This window comes from Dendropsophus ebraccatus, chromosome 11, assembly GCF_027789765.1.
Source record: "Dendropsophus ebraccatus isolate aDenEbr1 chromosome 11, aDenEbr1.pat, whole genome shotgun sequence".
NCBI lineage: Eukaryota > Metazoa > Chordata > Amphibia > Anura > Hylidae > Dendropsophus > Dendropsophus ebraccatus.
In genome coordinates, this window is record NC_091464.1 from 18,097,067 (window position 1) to 18,110,078 (window position 13,012).

A 13,012-nucleotide genomic window follows, 5' to 3' on the forward strand; every position below is an offset into this window, starting at 1 on the left:
GTCAGCGGCAGATCTGGAGGTGCCTGCTGTTGGGATGTATCCAGATATAACCTCTGATGCACCCCAATCTTTACATGTCTGCTCAATCATTAAAGATTAGTGAACCTGGAGCATGCTGGAGTCCATCCGAACCCGAACTTTCGGCATTTGATTAGTGGTGGCTGCTGAAGTTGGATAAAGCCCTAAGGCTATGTGGAAAACATGGATATAGTCATTGGCTGTATTCATGTTTTCCAGACAACCTTAGAGCTTTATCCAAGTTCAGCAGCCACCGCTAATCAAGTACCGAAAGTTCGGGGTTCAGATGGATTCGCTCATCTCTACCAATCATCCCAATTTTGGCTAAGGAAAATACATCATAATAAGGCTGAAAGTAACTAATGCGTTTCACATGCCCATCTTGTGCCCGAAAACATATATTAAAGGGAACCTGTCACCCCCCGTGCAGGGGTGACAGGCTCCCGACCCCCCGCTACAGCCCCCTATACTCACCTGATCCCGCTGGGTCCCGCTTCTGGATCTGGTCGGGTCACGGAGATATCAGCCGCTGCAGCCCGGCGCGCGCGCTGAGAGATGAGTCCAACGCTCATAGAGAATGACGGAGAGTCCGGGGGGGGGGGGGGGTGACAGGTTCCCTTTAAGCATTTCATTCTGTTAACTAGGCATCGAGGCAGTGTTTCCATCCGAACTAGTCACGACGAGTGGGTAGGAGTAGTCTGTAATCATGCCTGCATGTCAATTCTTTGAGCAGAGAGGCATGGAGAATAGAGGCGCGCGAGCCCTCCAATTCAAACAGATAGCAGGCAGGATTCAGAGCTGAATCTGCATGCAGGTGTTCTGCACAGAATTTTGGCACCGATTTTGCAGTGTGAGCGGGCCTTTACGGTTTACTAAAAATGGTGCTGAGGATGAAGGTAAGAAAACTACCGGGTTGTGTCTTTTATAATGCTCCCTCCCGGTGGTTAGGTTAGGGTAAAAATGAAATTTGAGTCTATGTTCACACAAACTATTTCCGTCACTCTCTCTTCAATCAAAAACCAGGAGTGGGTTAAAAACACAAAATCTTTCCATTATAATATTGCCCTGTCAGTTCTGGTTTTGGTTGAAAAAAGACAGAAATACTATGTGTGACCATAGCCGTAATCTGCAACAGCAGAGTCAATGAGGTGTGGCCTAAAGTGTCTGTGCCCTAGGTCTGTGACACCTCTCCTTTCTTCCTCCCCGCCCTCTTCGTCATTAGGAACACCCCTGGGCAGGATTTCACATATTCATCACATGTCTAAACAGCGCACATGCCACACCTCATTGACTCAGCTGGGAAAGACTTAGGGTCCTATTCCACGGGCCGATCAGGCCCGATCAACGATGTAAACGAGTGCCGATCTGCTAGACTTTAGGTTTGAACCTAAATGAACGATCAGCCAATGACACAATCATCAGCTGATCGTTCTCTCTATTCCACGGAGCGATTATCGCTCCGTGGAATAGGCCCCTTACTCTCATCTAATGGATGGTATCAGCGGTTTAGGGGAAGGGGGTTTTTGGTCAATATAGTGTCGCTTTAGGTTGGATGTTCATAATGACAAGTGCCCAGTGCTATCAGACCTTGCCTAGGGACCGGGACTTTCAGAAAGCGCCGCTAGCATACCAGCAGAATGCTATAATAGGGAATTTCTCCCATTGGACTCGAGCATTTTGTCGGCTTCTCGTTTCAGCTGTTAAATATTTTAAGAAATATTCCTGCAGTATACAAATAAAGAACTAAAACAGGTTAAATTCCACAAATGACTAAGAGCTGGCAGCGACACCTTTGTTTCATACCTCACATGGCAGGATGTGGCAGAAGCAGCGCACATTTTATTATGTGGAAGAACTGAAAATAGTCCGGACACGGCTCTCTGTAGAACGCATTATCATACGGCCCGGCACAGAACGTCTTCTGGGGGCTGGCACAGGGGCAGTACCGCTTACATAATATACCCAGTGGGTACACGGATCGCAATACATAATACGCTAATGACCATAAAGTTCTATAACTCTCTATAATAAACTGTTACATGTCAGGCTGTACGGCCATCCTGGCATCCAGAGACTATGATGTGGTAAGGAAATTAAATACAGCTCTGAGGACACCGGCTGTTGTAAGAACATCTAGTCCATCTGAGAAAGCTCCTCATATAAGGCAGGATGAAGACGGGGGTTACCTAGGCATTGCGTTTAGGTGTCAACACTCATGCTTCAATGCCTTAACATCATTATTTTGGGCTACTTGTAGTAGTACCGTGCTTCTCCGAAAATAAGACCTAGCTTCATAATAAGCCCTAGTTACCAGATCCCTGACACTGGGTGCTGAGCATCAGCCAATCAGGGCCAGACTTGTTATGCTCCGCCCCCATCTGATCAACACAAGCTGCAGGGGAGGCAGGAGGGGTAAGAAGATGCACAGTAGGGGACATTGAATATGGGGGGGCGGAGGGTACATGGGCCAACTACAGAGGGGGGAGGTATATAGTATGGAGACTACCTGCAGCTGCTGTATGTCCTGCAGGAAGTGGTGTATTCTTTCCAGTCTGACACAGTGCTCTCTGCTGCCACCTTTGTCATTGTCAGGAACTGTCCAGAGCAGTAGAGGTTTCCTATGGGGATTTTCTACAGCTCTGGACAGTTCCGGTCATGGACAGAAGTGGCAGCAGAGAGACTGGAAAGAATGCACCACTTCCTGCAGGACATACAGCAGCTGATAAGTACTGGAAGAGGGGAAATTTTTAAATAGAAGTAAATTACAGATCTATATAACTTTCTGGCACCAGTCAATTAGATTTGTTCCTGCTGGAGAACTCCTTTAACCACTACTTCTCCTAAGCCCCTTCTCACTCTCACTCCTAAGCCCCGTCTACATACTACCCATGTCATGGGCTCCCTCCACTGCAGTCGCTACAGGGCCTGATTTAAAGGGGTTGTCCAGCGAAAATCTTTTTCTTTCAAATCAACTGATATCAGAAAGTTATATAGATTTGGAATTTATTTCTATTAAAAAATCTCGTCTTCCCATACTAATCAGCTGCAGGAAATGTTTTATTTTCAGTCAGACACAGTGCTCTCTGCTGACATCTCTGGCCGAGACGGGAACTCTGTCTTGGTTTTATATGAATCCCCATAGAAAGCCTCTCCTGCTCTGGACAGTTCCTGTCTCGGCCAGAGATGTCAGAAGAGAGCACTGTGGCAGACTGAAAATAAAACAATACTTCCTGTAGGACATACAGCAGCTGATAAGTACGGGAAGACTTGAGATTTTTTAATAGAGGTAAATTACAAATCTATATAAATTTCTAACTCAAGTTGATTTGAAAGAAAAAGGTTTTCGCTGGACAACCCCTTTAAGAGGAAAACATAATGAGAATATACAGTAACTGCTAGTTAGAAAGTGGAGAAAAGGTGGAAAATTCTGAGCCGAGTTTCTTCCCTACTGCTCCCTCCTGAACATGTATAGCAGGCACAGGTAGGCATGGGTGGGGTGCCTGGCCCCCGTTCCTACAGACCCTGTAACAGCCGCATGAGACGCTGCTTAGTGGCACCACTCACTTAGCACACAGCTATATTGGGATCTCAGGCAGCCTATGTGTCATTTGGAAATCCTTGCCTGTAAAAATAGCCTGGGCTACTCCCAACAGCAGAAGCAGAATGGTGCAGAGGTTTTTTTCCCCTCTTTCTGAAGTTTTAGTTTGTTTTTATTACTTGATCCCTCCAAACAGTTATCGAAAAAGTTTTGCAAAGCGATAAAAATAGAACCTTGTTATCAAGATGGTATCTAGTTTCCATAACCAGATCATAACAGCAGTAAATTCATGTAAACGGATCAAGAACTCTTGTCCTTCATTGTTGTGAGACAAGGTGGTAAACCCTGTGGAATCGGGAATTGCAGAGGATTTTACGTTGCGAGTTTGCAGCTAAATCCGCTGTGACTCCCCTCCTGTCACTTTCAATAGGATTACATACTCGGAGTTGAATTCTCATCCCGCTTCCAGTATGTAACTGGCAGCCCCCTTAACCCCCTGCGGCCTGGTGCATACATTGGTCCGCGCTCCGGCTTGTTCTGTGGATCTTGACGTCCTGACATCCCGCTCAGCCAATCAGAGCGCTGCAGAGGGACAGAAATTGGTTGAGATGCTGGGAGCCACAGAACAAGCCTGAGTGCGGATCGGTTGTTTGCATCGGGCAGCAGAGGGGTTAAGGGGGCTGCTGCTTACAGTACTTATCAGCTGTTGTATGTTCTGCAGGAAGGGGTATGTTCTTTCCAGTCTGACACAGTGCTCTCTGCTGCCACCTCTGAACGAGACAAGAACTGTCCAGAGCAGCAAGAAATCCCCATAGAAAACCTCTCATGCTCTGGACAGTTCCTGACATGGACAGAGGTGGCAGCAGAGAGCACTGTGTCAGACTGGAAAGAATACACCACTTCCTGCAGGACATACAGCAGCTGCAGGTAGTTTCCATACTGTATACTTCCCTCCCCCTCTGTAGTTGACCACATACCCTCCGTCCCCCCATATTCAGTGTCCCCTACTTTGCATCTTCTAACCCCTCCTGCCTCACCTGCAGCTTGCGTTGAGCAGGTAGGGGCGGAGCATAACAAGTCTGGCCCTGATTGGCTGATGCTCGGCACCCAGTGTCAGGGATCTGGTCAGCTGACTGTAACTAGGGAGATTTTTAAATAGAAGTAAATTACAAATCTATATAACTTTCTGACACCAGTTGATTTGAAAGAAAAAGATTTTAGCTGGAGTACCCCTTTAAGCAACAAATTCTAAACACAACAAACAATGTACTGGCAAAACACTTACCAATAAAAAAGAATGCATACACTTCTTCATCGCCTTCACTTAATTCTTTTATGTTCCCACCAAGAAGAAGCCACAGCCCCACACCAACTATTGCTGATCCTGCAAGCTGAAAATACACAGAAAAATAGATTTACTGTAAAATAATTGCTTAATAAACTGCAATGGAGGTAAAACATATCAGGCTCTTTTCCATTTCTTATATGACTTTCCAGAGTACACATATATATATATATACAGTGGTACCTTGGTTCTGGAACTTAATTGGTTCCGGAAGGCAGTTTGAAAACCGAGCAGTGTCTTCCCATAGGAAATAATGTAAATGTGATTAATTGGTTCCAGCAGCCACCAATAATTCCCTACAATCCTCATTTATTACACTGATAAGTGCTCAGTATAATCCCTACAGTACAGTACAGAACAGAACTATACTGTACAGGACATTAAACATAAGAAATGTTCATCAGAACCAGCAATTATAGTACAGTAGTCACCAACTCCTCACCCATCCTTTACTGTATAGCGTCCCCCCCATCCAAGCACTGTAATGTATGGAAGATGGTGGTGCACTGCCTGTACTACTACTGCACTGTATATGCACTCCAGCAGTCTTATACAGCACTGTTCTGTATGTGAAGCCTCACCACTGCTTAACTCGCCAGGTACAACCCACCATCCACCCTCGCAAAAACGTTTGGAAAACGTTCGAAAACCGAGCAAAGTTCGAATTCCAAACACTACTTCTGGGTACATTTTTGTTCGAATACTAAGCACTTCGAGTTCCAAAGCATTCGAAAACCGAGGTGTTACTGTATATATATATACATTACTTGAGGTTTCTACTGTTAGGGCCCTATTCCACAGACCGATGGGGGCCCGATCAATAATGTAAAAGAGCGCCGATCTGCTAGATGGTCGCTCGTTTACTGGGCCTATTACACGGCCCGATAATCATTTAGCGAGGGCTGCAGGGACATCGTTACTGATGTCCTTGCAGCCCTTGTTTAAACACCATACATTACCTAAGCATGTTGCCGGTCTTCTCCTGCGCTCCTTCTGCCTCCCGGTCCTGCACACAGCAGCAGCTTCGGTGCGGCCTGTCTGAGTTGACAGACCGCTCAGCCAATCACTGGCCGCGGAGGTCCTAGCCAGTGATTGGCTGAGCAGTTTGTCAGCTCAGACAGGCCGCACCGAAGCTGCTGCTGTGTGCAGGACCGGGAGGCAGAAGGAGCGCAGGAGAAGACCGGCAACATGCTTAGGTAATGTATGGTGTTTGTGAAATCGTCGGTCGACGGCCGCGCATCGCTTTTCTATGCAGCGATGCACAGTGATGATTTTAGGTTTGACCCTAAATAAACGATCAGCCGATGACACGATCATCGGCTGATCGTTGTCTCTATTCCACGGAGCGATAATCGGCCGATATGGGTTGATTTGGCCGATTATCGCTCTGTGGAGTTGACCCTTTAGGCTCCGTTCAAACGGAGTATCACTGGCGAAATTCAGCGGTGGAGAATCCTGCCAGCCTCCGTGTCATAATGGAAGTCTATGGGAGGCTTGCTTTACCCCTTAGCGACCCATGACATACCTGGTACCCGCCGGGACCCCGCTCTGAACGGCACCGCTCCAAGCTGCAATCTGCAGCCGGGCAGTGCCTCTATTAGCCGGCGCGGGTCCCGTCTGACAGCTGCATTGAAGGGCTTCAGACCTCACATCCCTGGTGTCTAGTGGGACGGATCTCACCCCTCGCGATGCGATCGTGGGGGGGGGAGATCCATTCTTCTGCCCGTGCCGGGCCTCAGCATCGCAATGACGCTGATCCCGGCTCGGCAATAGATTGCTATGGCCAGCAGTAGGCCAAAGCAATCTATGACCGATCTAATCGATCTTTGCTATGTATATACACAGCATTGATCTCTATGAGAGATCAGTGCTATGTATATACACGTCCCCCAGGGGGACTTCTAGTTTATGTAAAAAAAAAAAAAAGTAAAAAAGTGTTTTTATTAATAAAAAATCCCCTCCCCTAATAAAAGTCCAAATCACCCCCCTTTTCACATTTTATAAGTATAAATTAATAAATAAACAAATAAATAAACGTATTTGGTATCGCCGCGCACGTAATCGTCCGAACTATTAAATTATCACATTAGTGATCTCGCACGGTAAACGGTAAATTCCAAAGTGCAAAATTGCGCATTTTTGGTCGCATCAAATCCAGAAAAAATGTAATAAAAAGCGATCAAAAAGTCGTATATGCGCAATCAAGGTACCGATAGAAAGTAAATGTCATGGCGCAAAAAATGACACCTGACACAGCCCCATAGACCAAAGGATAAAAGCGCTATAAGCCTGGGAATGGAGCGATTTTAAGGAACATATATTTGTTAACAACAGTTTGAATTTTTTAAAAGCCATCACATAATAAAAAAGTTATACATGTTACATATCGTTGTAATCGTAACGACTTGAGGAACATGCATAACAATTCAGTTTTACTATAGGGCGAACGGCATAAATGCAAAACTGCCCGAAATCTAAACAAATTTGTTTGTTTTTTTCAATTTGACAGCGCAAATGATTTTTTTTCTGGTTTCGCAGCATATTTTATGGGAAAATAATGCCTGTCATTGCAAAGTACAATTGGTTTCGCAAAAAATAAGCGCTCATATACGTCTCTAGGTGAAAAAATGCAAGCGCTATGGACTTTTAAACATAAAATGGAAAAAGCAAAAACGAAAATTGGCTTTGCCCTTAAGGGGTTAATTTTGAAGAAACACTCTATATGATCGCAGTGTTTAGACAAGTGATGGATAGGAGAAATCCTGCCTGGGGACTTTTCTAATGATGAGGAGGGTGGGGAGGAAGAAAGGCGAGGCGTCACAGACCTGAGGCACAGACACTCTAGGCCACGTCATTATGACACAGCGTTGCAGATTTTTTGCTCTAAGGCTAGGTTCACACTGCGTTTTCAGCATCCGTTTAACGGATCCGTTTTTTTAACGTCCAGAAAAATAGGGTCAGCAATGTTTTTTGGTCCGTTTTAGTCCGCCAAAAAAAAATGGATCCGTTTTTTTTTATAATAGAAGTCTATGGAAAAATGGATGCACACAAATGAATCCGTTTTTTGCAATCTGTTTTTCATGCGTTTTTTGCAAAAAACGTATGCGTTAAACGGATCCTGAAAACGCAGTGTGAACCTAGCCTTATTACCAAGGCACCGGGCACATTTTACAACCGGTAAGGATTTACTCTCATCAAGCGGATGGTACTAGCAGGTTGCTGGATACAGAGTCGCTTTAATTCTCAATAGAATACCCCCCCCACCAAAACCAATCTAACATTTTCAAGTCCTCACTCTGTCCCAATGATGTCACTTACTTATTTTTACACTTTGAAAACTGATATTTCCATTTATGAAAGCAGCCTTGGGTAATGATAGGGTTTAGTGTTAGGATGTGAGGCTTATGTCACCATGTCTCCCTAGCGACACCGATATTGCTGAGGCTATCTTTACTTTCCATGTAACGTAGGTCAATTCCATTTTCAGAATTTCCAGCACCATTAGGGTATCCTATAATTATAAGTGTGCGCCACTCCTACAAGTCGGTGGCTGCAAAATAATACATGGTCATTGTAATTTCAGTGTTTTCCGAAAGCGTCTGCCAGTCTTTCCAACCTCACCGAACTGCTGAAATGTATTGTTAAATCTAAAAAATCTTTCTATCCACGTATTGTTTAGCAGCCTGAACATAATAACCTTGTTTCATGTGAAAGTTTATGGATTTTGTTCTCCTGTCCGTTATTAGTTGTGAATAGTGTGAAATTTTACTCGATTTAGGCTGGGTTCACACTGCGTTTTTGCCGTCTGTTTACCGTATCCATTTTAGGCTCGGTTCACACTACATTTTTGCAATCCATTTTATTTTTCATCCGTTTTGCAAAAAACTAATGGAAAAACGGATTAAAAAATGGATGCATTTGTGCGCATCCGTTTTTCCATTGATTTCCATTATAAAGAAAAAAGGTTCAAAACACTTCAGTTTTTTTAACGTGCACTAAAACGTACTTGACCTTTTTGTGAACGTTATAAAAAACAAATGTATTTTGACACAAATGCTTCAGTTTTTCCATCCGTCTTTGCAAAAACGAATGAAAAAAAAGAAAAAAGGATTGCAAAAATGTACTCTGAACCCAGCCATAGGGTGCGTCCACACTAACAGGATCCACTGCAGATCTGCAGCTTCAAGTCTTCGCCATCAAATCTGCTGCGGATCCTGTATGTGTGAGCACCCCCTTATGGAGAAAAAAACTGATGGTAAAAATGAATGCAGTTGTGTGCCATCCCTAAAGATCCGTTTTCCACTGACTTGATATATTACAAGCATAATCCGTTCCGGGACTGGGTTTGTAATCCAAATCCACTCTTAAACCAAAGCAAATTTTCCAATAAGAAATTATTGATATGTAGACAATTGGTTCCACACCCCAAAAATAATGATTTTTTTATGCTGCATAACAGGTCAAATAATTGAAACAAACATTTATAAACAGCTGAATATGTGATATTATAAGTTACAGTACAGCAAGCAGCATGTGGTATATAATGTATAGTAATTGCATAAACCTGATAACACAGCAGCAGGTTGTAGATACAGGATAGAGCTGCAGATCCCCATAATGCAGTAGTGTAGTACAACAGGCTAGAATAGAGAAGCAGGGCTGCTGTCAGAGGTCTGTGGGGTCACATGACAGCAAGGGGGAAGGGGGGTATGTTCAGCAAGGACCAATCAGGAAGTGAGAATCACAGAGCTGTGCAGGAGGACAGTGACAGGAACTTTTCTATACATTATAGCAGAAGCAGTGTGTATAGCCGAGTGTGAGTGCAGGAACTGTCCAGAGCCGGAGAGGTTTTATATGGGGATTTGTTACTGCTTATACTGTATAGGGATTTTTTTTTATAAAGGCATTTTTGATGTGCAACCATGTCACCATCTGTCCATGTTAGGAAATGTCTAGAGCAGCAACAAATCCCCATAGAAAACCTCTCCTGCTCTGGACAGTTCCAGTCACGGACAGAGGTGGCAGCAGAGAGCACTGTGGCAGACTGGAAAGAATACACCACTTCCTACAGGACATACAGCAGCTGGTAAGTACTAGAAGATATTAGATTTTAAATAGAACTAAATTACAAAGCTATTTCTTTCTGACCCCAGTTGATTTAAAAGAAACTGACTAGGAAATGTCCAGAGCAGCAGCAAATCCCGTAGAAATCCTCCTGCAGGACATTCAGAATCTGATAAATCTCTGGCACTTTCTGGTACAAGTTGATTGATTTGTTATAGATATAGATATATATATATATTTTTTTTTGCTAAAGTACCCCTTTAAGATGTTCTTCATCTTAGTGTCCCTGTCATTATAACTTTCAAAATCTAAATCAACAGTATAGGAGAATAAAGCAAGTTTGCAATATACAATCACTATTTTTGTTATCATGCTGTAAAACAAAACTTACCAGAAATCCAGGTCCAGTCTCCTGAAGGCTGCTATATAACAGCTATACTTACTGTATCCAGGTTCAGTCTCCTGAAGGCTGCTATATAACAGCTATACTTACTGTATCCAGGTCCAGTCTCCTGAAGGCAGCTATATAACAGCTATACTTACTGTATCCAGGTCCAGTCTCCTGAAGGCTGCTATATAACAGCTATACTTACTGTATCCAGGTCCAGTCTCCTGAAGGCTGCTATATAACAGCTAAACTTACTGTATCCAGGTCCAGTCTCCTGAAGGCTGCTATATAACAGCTATACTTACTGTATCCAGGTTCAGTCTCCTGAAGGCTGCTATATAACAGCTATACTTACTGTATCCAGGTCCAGTCTCCTGAAGGCTGCTATATAACAGCTATACTTACTGTATCCAGGTCCAGTCTCCTGAAGGCAGCTATATAACAGCTATACCTACTGTATCCAGGTCCAGTCTCCTGAAGGCAGCTATATAACAGCTATACTTACTGTATCCAAGTCCAGTCTCCTGAAGGCTGCTATATAACAGCTATACTTACTGTATCCAGGTCCAGTCTCCTGAAGGCAGATTTCCTAACTTGTGCTGGTTGAAAAAAACAGACTAAACACAGGAATTCCAGGCAGTACAGAGAGTCACAGCTCAGTGTGTCCATCAGTCACATGACTACCTTCTCTCTGTGAGCGCTGAGATGGCCTGGGATACACAGGACTTCCTGTTTACTGACTCTTTGAGAAAAAAATAACAGTCAGAAAACAGGAAGTGCCGTGTTTTACAGGATAACAAAAAAAAAAAAAAGGAAAAAAAAAGAATGTACATTGCAAACTTCCTTTATATCATATATACTGCTGATTTAGATTTTAAAAGTTATAGCAACAGGTACACTTTAAATGTATGGCAATGTTTGAAAGCGCCATAGAAAAAGAATGGAGTGCTGGCTGTGTAGTACATATTGGGGGGGGGGGGGGGGGGGGGGGGCTCCTTTTATTTGGGGGAACAGTTTTCTTATGACCGGTGGGGTGTTTTTTCACTTTAGTGTGTAATAGTATAGGCATATTTTTTTATTTTCTGGATTCCTGGGATGGCCCTGGAGCACTGCACAATCCGACAATGGCCTACCGAGGGCCAGTTTCGTCTTCCTCCTGGCAGGGGTGAGAGTTGCCGGGCCAGGAGGAAGACTGGACCAGACCACAGTAGGCACTGGTTCATCTGGAATTTGCCCAAAAATGCCAGATGGCCAGTCTGGCCCTGCATCCTACAGAAGGCTCAAATGGATTAAGATCTGGCAAGTTTGAGGGCCAAGTATATCTGCTGCGTTTTCTCTCTTTACATTTTCATTATAAGAAAAACATACTAAGGGTGAGTTCACACGTAACGGATCCCTGCCCTGTACACCCTATGGGCAGACAAACTCTCAAGAGGATGAACATGCCGCTGTATGTCAGCAGCCTGCCCTGTTAACCCCCCCGCCGCCGGAGCCTATACGTCACCTGGTCTCCGCTCCGGCTTGCTTCGGGGTCTTCTTGTCCCACTCGGCCAATCAGTGCGCTGCCGCGGGGCAGCGCATTGATTGGCCGAGCAGGGCATGCCGCAAACCCCTGAAGCAAGCAGGAGCAGGGAGCAGGTGATGTATACGGGGGGTTAACGTGGCGGGCTGCTGACATACTCACAGCGGGATGTTCATCCTGCTGCGAGTTTGTCTGCCCATAGGGTATACAGGGCAGGGATCCGCAGCGGGTCAGCGAAAAAAACAGCTCGGGATCCGTTACGTGTGAACCAAACCTAAACAATTAAAACGAAAAACAAAATTGTTGAGTCCCGAAAAAGACTTTTCCAGAAATATAAAAATAAAAACAGAATATTCCCCAGAGATAAGCAGTAGCTGCTGATTATATTATGCTGAACACTGGACAGGAGAGGCTACAGTGCATCAGATATACTGCACGACTTGTGGACTATGTAAAATCAATTGTCTTTAATCAGCAATTCCTGCTCCAGCTTTCCTGAGAGTCTGGGAAAAAAAACACAACAGGAAGTAAAGCAGTGCTGAGCTAAAGTGAGATTACAGCGAGCCGCTCCTTCTCAGCAGCTCAGTAATATCTATTGTTGGGGGGGGGGGGGTAGAATTCACTAGGCCTTGAGAAAAGAAACACAGGAAACCACGTTTTCACAGTGACGGCAAAAGCACTTAAAATTTTACAGGGTTTTTTTTTTTTACTTTACAATCTGTGAATACCGGGTAGCTGCTGTTTACTTACTTTATAGCTAAGATATGTGTTACACTCACTCACATTCCATACTCCCGGCCTAACACTCACTATATACATTCTACAAACACTAAATTCAGGACATTTCTGTAGTTACCTTTACGACTACGGACAAGCTTAAAGGGGGTTATCCGGTGAAAATCTTTTTCTTTCAAATCGACTGGTTTCAAAAAGTTATATAGATTTGTAATTTATCTCTAATTACCTTTCCAGTACTTATCAGCTGCTGTATGTCCTGCAGGAAGTGGTGTTTTCTTTCTAGTCTGACACAGTGCTCTCTGCTGCCACCTCTGTCTAAGACAGGAACTGTCTAGAGCAGGAGAGGTTTTCTATGGGAATTTTCTGCTGCTATGGACAGTTCCTGTCTCTGACAGAGGT

At 44.2% G+C, this 13,012-nt stretch overlaps 1 protein-coding gene across 1 annotated transcript in view; it reads right to left on the reverse strand.

Moving 5' to 3' along the window:
* TSPAN2 (tetraspanin 2) overlaps nt 1-13,012 on the reverse strand; it is a 126,786-nt gene that overhangs the window by 62,415 nt on the left and 51,359 nt on the right. The window contains exon 2 of the mRNA XM_069945111.1: nt 4,842-4,947. Within this exon, the coding sequence (XP_069801212.1) occupies nt 4,842-4,947 (106 nt within the window). The remainder of the gene's footprint in view (nt 1-4,841; nt 4,948-13,012) is intronic.